The sequence below is a fragment of the Dermacentor variabilis genome, chromosome 9 (genome assembly GCF_050947875.1).
Source record: "Dermacentor variabilis isolate Ectoservices chromosome 9, ASM5094787v1, whole genome shotgun sequence".
Classification (NCBI taxonomy): Eukaryota; Metazoa; Arthropoda; class Arachnida; order Ixodida; family Ixodidae; genus Dermacentor; species Dermacentor variabilis.
The window spans coordinates 43,480,479-43,486,566 of NC_134576.1; the positions used below are offsets into that span (position 1 = coordinate 43,480,479).

The 6,088-nt window shown below is 45.0% G+C and overlaps 1 protein-coding gene across 1 annotated transcript in view; it reads right to left on the reverse strand.

Moving 5' to 3' along the window:
- The window catches only part of LOC142558318 (uncharacterized), a 50,776-nt gene extending 46,462 nt beyond the window's left edge, over positions 1 to 4,314 (reverse strand). Inside the window, exon 1 of the mRNA XM_075670467.1 lies at positions 3,983 to 4,314. Coding sequence (XP_075526582.1) covers positions 3,983 to 4,291 — 309 coding nt within the window. The 5' untranslated portion in view covers positions 4,292 to 4,314. The remainder of the gene's footprint in view (positions 1 to 3,982) is intronic.
- Positions 4,315 to 6,088: the final 1,774 nt, after the last annotated feature.

Here is a 6,088-nt window from a genome sequence, read left to right on the forward strand (position 1 = left end):
TTCCTTTTTTAATTGCGTATGGAGTCCTTGCAGTAGAAAGCTTCTTGTTTCTTAGCATTTATAACAGTCCTTCCTTAATAGCAATTCTTTTTGATGACATGCCTTAATACCCGAGACATTTGCTTTGCTAGGTAAGAAAAATATGCATTGCACCAAGGAGCATCTATATTCAAAAGCTTTGAAGGTTCCATTATGACTCAACTTCTGGCATCCTACGAATTGCAGGAATATTCACTGTTCTTTTCTGACAATAGACTCTGCAGCCAAAGGACATCATGGATATTCAAGGGCAAATTTCTAAGTGCAAGAAGACGATTACATGGCTTCAAAGACAACAGGTGAACAACCCCCGCGAAGTCGCAGTGTATAATTGGCTAAGATCGCAATATCTTGCAGCTATTTAAGGAAGGACTCACTGGAGTGCACATTAGAGACGATCATGCTGGTGCGTAATCAATGGTTTATGCACAAAATTTATTTTGGCACGCAACCGGTTCCATAATCTTGATAGCTTTGTCGACCCTTCTTCGTAGAAGTGTCAGAAACAGCATCATATTTCTTCCTTCTAGCACAACCCTATTTTGAGTAAATTAAATGCTTGCTCGTTAATGTAGTTTTTTTCACCTGGATACCTGCAACTGGTTGCAGGTATCCAGGTATAGTGCTGGTTGTTAAGCTTGTGTGAAGTTTATTGCTATCACGATATTTATGTACCAGTGTTTTCTATTACTTGTATTTCGCAGTTTCTTCACGTTTTCCTGCGTCGGCCACTTTTCACACTATATTGCTTCAAAAAAATGATTGTCTAATATTTTCGTGTTCTTGGCTGTTCAGCCAGGTGACTGATAGTTAGATAACATGGCAAATCAATTTACAATACACCCTTTGGTGTCAGTTATTAGAAATATCATATCACAAACGATACAGTTCTATTGCGTCATTGACAGCTGGCATTATTGTTGCGCTAAGTTACACCTTGATAGATAAACAATGTGAATTTAAACAAAAGAGACAAACGAAACAAAAGCTTTGTGCGCTCATCGTCGCAATATATAAAGAGCGGCCCAAGCACCAGTATGAAATCACTCGATGATACATGTAATGTTACTGCAGTGGTCACAAAACAAAGAAAAGAAGCTGGAAAAAAATACGAAAATGAAGTCGTGACTTCCCAGGCTTGGAGGCGCGTGGCAGCCTCCGCGGTGGAGGACGCGTATCATCTAATCCGCTGGGTGCGCGAAGAGCCAAAGTCTGGCGCAAGAGCCTACGGGGGTGTCCTTTATTATCGTTTACTATATTACTCCATGGACAAGCTCATTAGGATCTAGAGATGGTAGCATTAAACCGAAACGAGCCAGAACGTTTTGGAGCACTACAACTTTACTGAGGCAATATCGAATGAACCTCGCGTGGCACGAGGCAGATGCAACTAAACGCACTAAGTCCTGTGGTTGGGTGCTCGGCAGGGATAACGCGAAACGTCCCACTGTGGAAGAAATGCAGTTTAGCAGAATACGTGTGAAGTCCAAGTTGGTGCCTGGCTTGCGATGTTAATGCTGCAGAAGTTAAGGAAAGGAAGGTCAGGAAGATTTATATTTGCAAGCCGTGCCATTCTTTTGCTCACGATTGTGATCTAGAGATCTTAATGAAAGAAAATATAAATGCCTAGCAAAGATGCCTGTCGGTGGCATGTTGTGCGGAAGAACCGTCACATAAGCGAATAAAGGGGGAGGCCGCTGCTCTGCCTTCTTGCACCCCTTCCTGTAAGTTGTCTTCTTGCTGTGTTGATAGGGTTTACGAGCGGAAAATAATGATTGACTTTAATGGGCGACCATGACACCAAATGGACTCACGGCTTACTGTGATAGTTTACGAAGGTGCCATAGGAATAATGAATCCATACCAAATTCGAATGAAACCTTTTTTGTTCGACCACGAGCAACAAGGAAAGCTGAGATGAAGAAACGTTGGTAGCTTGCCTGCAAGCGTAGAAAGCACTGATGTTCGTTTCTTCCTTTTTAACGCGACAACGTTAACGGCCCCGTCTTGCAGAAAATCCGAGGTCGACAGAGTTGTCCGTGTGCAAAAATCGCCGTATGTATTTAGGTATATGCATATGCCACGCCTCGCTATATGACACGCGGTATATGCCGGTTATATTGCCACAATATCCCATCACTAATGTCTCTCATACCGTGTCTTACATTATTGAAAAAAAATTGCTCGGAATATTGAGAAAGACAGCCTACAAACAAATATAATGAAACAAAACACCGAGAGCACATGCCTTTTATGCTAAGCCTTCTCCGACTTACATAAAAGTCTGAATCAATAAGAAAAACCTGAAAATGATGTAATTACATGGCGCGCTCTTCCGCGATCTCCGGGATTGGCCGACGTAAGAGGCCGCGTTTCTACGAGAAAGCCCGCCTTCGTGCATACCGTTCCACACCAGCGTTTACCGGTAAACATTACGGTTACCTAAGCTGCAGTTGCCGCGAGGCGCGAGAAAACACATTGGGATCTTTGAGTGCTATCGAGTTCCACTCTTAAAGGCGAAGCTTTAGCCTTTTATTTTCGCTTGTCGCAGCGGCACCGCGCAACTTGTTACCTACGGGGCTATTTGTGACGTGCTCACGTGTTTCATTTTATAAGTATTACGATAGTATGCCTCTTAACGCATGTGTTATAAATTATAACTTTTTTGTTGTTGTTGTTGTTGTTGACATACTTTATTGCTGCTCCCACTTCACTGCAGAGTGGGACAGAATAGAACACTGGCTGAAATGAATTACATAGATCGCGTCTCAGCATAAAGGCTACGCGCGGATACGCTTGTGCCGCCTCACTTTTCCGAGTACACGTCAGTTCTTCGCGCTGCTGCGCCGTGTATACTGGGCCCAGAGGCTTCATCAAGCAATGATTCATCAGTGTCCTCTCTATTTCCGTAAAAAAAAAAAGAAGAAGCAAATTTCGTTCTTCAAAGTTTGGTGAGACACGAAAGGGGGGTGCTGGCCTGGACATGGAAAAGCCACACTTTCGCAAAGCCAGCGGTTAAAATTTATGTAACGCATTCTAGGGCACTTGGCTTAGCAGGTCCTTCTTGTAAAAGACGCTCTTAATTAGACTAATTGTCAAAGTCGCCACATAGTATACTAACACATCGAATCCTAAACACCACCGTAGCCCCTCCAGAACTTTGCGGGCATCCTCCACGCATGTATTCCATCACCAAGAACGCGCCGGCCACAAATATCGCATGACAGCACGCGTATTTAATTTGCGACATTTTGGAACTGTGCGCGTCGGCAGCACTTGAGCTATGGAGAGATGTATCTGTCTCGTCGAAATCTATACCTCACAAGACGCCATCATCACAAGGCGCGTTCGCGATGACGAATTATTCACAGTATGCGGTGGACCTCAAAGTGTGCCAGCTACGCGGTTGTCTTGTCCAAGAAAGACAGTGCACTCCAAAGGGCACACAGGTTTTAATGGAGCAGCGAACGGCCGCATTTATCTTTCTGTGCGGCAGCCCGTGAGAAGCAATAAGATAATGAAGAATTTTCTGTTATGCGAATGAAAGGAGTTCGAACAACGTACGGTGAAGCATCGCTGCTTTGTTTAGGTCTAGTGAAGGTCAAATGCCTCTGTCGTCAATCCCTACTTAACGAACCCCTTTTATCAGCGCGGAGCTAATACTGAACTGCATTTCTCCAGAACCTCACTGCAGCAGAAATTCTGCCCATTTCCATGCCCTCTTCTTTAAGCCACCCGTTCTAATACCCGTAATCTAGTCTACGCAACAGATTACCTTTTAAGGCTTGACTTTCTCTAAATCTCCACGATATATTAGTTACCTGCATTTTCTATCTCCAGGCCGCATTTCTAACTGTTGACGCCACGCCTATCATATTCCGTTCCGGGGAACGGTGCATGATCCTGACCTTTCTTTCGTTGTCAATGTAGCAATCGCCCTTACCTGCAGCAGCGGTTGGGGTTCGCGGCTGGAATCGAGCGTCGTCTGCGCGCCGCCGTCGGCAGAGTGCGTCCGTGACGCCAGCAGAGACGAGGTGTCGTCTCGCCGTGGGTCGACGGATGCGGGGTGGCCCTCTTCCGCACGACTGCAGGGGAGGCATTCACCAGCAGGGCTCGCCACAAGCGTCGCTACACGAATGCCGGCGAATGTTCTGGACAGCGGCGCGGGCCGTTGGGTGCCGGCTGCAGGTGACGGCCACAATAGCCGGGGCTCAGACGCACGAAGGGGGCTTGGAAAGGACACCGTCGCCATCACTCTCGAACTGCGTGACCACGTCTTCTTCTATGGCTCGTGGGCACGGGCGACACGAGGCTTGCCTTAATCACGATATTTGGCATGAATAGCGCGAGACACGCGACAAGAAAGCAGCTGACAAGTCCTCTACATTGTGCAAGGGGCTACGTTAAGAACCTTGTTTACGTACCCCCACCCTACTACCGCAATCCTTAGTCGAGCTCAAATAACGCATCCGTGCTGCAGTGCAGACAATTGGCAAGACTATGGTACAAAATGTATGGAATGAGCTCATTATCGTCTGCACCTGTGTTGTGTCGCCAAAGGGGCAGACATTGATCATTTGTAGAGGGTGTACAAACTTGGTGAGTTTGTAGTTCTTTTAATATATTTTTCATGTGTTTATGACTAATACTTTTGAAGATATAGCCTTTTTCAAGACTAATGAATCATTTATGCTTCCCTGTACTATGAGTCTGCGCAATCTCGCCGAAATCAAAAGGTACTCGCTGCCTCGTAGTATTCAATAACTGAATTGAGGTAAATTATAGCGTATGGAAGCCGTCTTACGTGTTAACGAAACAGAAGACGAAATGATACAATGCAGGTAATTTTCTCAACTTTCCTGTAACCTCTTTGAAAGTTCAGCCTCCATTTAGTTTAGCTGCTTACCAGCTTACTTTTCTAGTTATTGCAAAGTCTTTTTTTTATTTGTTTCACCTTGGGTTCATGATATTAAATAAGGATTTTCTTTAGCTACTGCCACCGGCCGATTCTTGCCTATCCCCCTTAGAGGGTACAAACTATGATAGAGGCTCATCATCATTATCATCAGGACAACTATGTATAATCATCTGATCTTTAGGTCATCTACCATGATCGGCGCGGGAAAAGCTTTAAAGCGCATCATCATTATCATAAGTGGTGCATGTCTCGTTACAGACAGTGCAAATGGTATAAGTGTCAACACATACTCACGATGGACACTAAGCTTATCAGCTCTCGTTCAAGCGTGCGTTGAATCAGCACGCCAACGAAACAACTATCGAGTGCATACCTATCTTGAATTCGGCTGCTATATTTCCACTTGTTCACGGCGTACAGCATTTTTCATTCTCCATTTGACAATTCAGCGTCAACTGCATCCTACATGCCCTTCATATTCAAATTGTACAGGAGATAAAAAAATAGATTACATTTCTCCTGAACTCGCACACGAGCATGGAGGTATCACGAGAACTGTAGTATGACACCGGCGCAGTGACCATGTACGGAAGAAGGAACTATATCGACGGAGCGACAAAGGCATATAACGACTACGGCGTGGGGACAGCGCTAGCACATTATAAATGCAAGCTTTGTGAGCAAATTCAACGTTGATTCGCGATGCGGCAACGTAACTATCACCGCTTGGTTTTAGGCAGGTTTCCTAATTGCATGGACCTACGGCGGTTGCAATTTAGCTGCTTTATGTCTCACATGAGTGAAAAGGGTTGCAAATCTTGTAGGAGTGAGAGAAATAGCGGCTCACATATATATTAATTTTATTCGAGCCTTCGCTGGTTCGAATATTTGGAAGTTTCCTACTAGAGTGGCCTACCACGGATGTGAGTTCATGGCTTCGCAATTTATTTTATCCAGAGGGTTCTCATAGCTTGGGTGCTATGCGCAGTCTCATGTTCCGTAGCCTCCCATTTACTCGCAGCATGAGTCCTGCCAGATTGATGGGCCACATTCCTGATAATATTGTCCCGTTTTAGTGACGGCGAGCACCGACAGTGGCACAGGGCAAATCCCGAAAATAAATGTTTATTG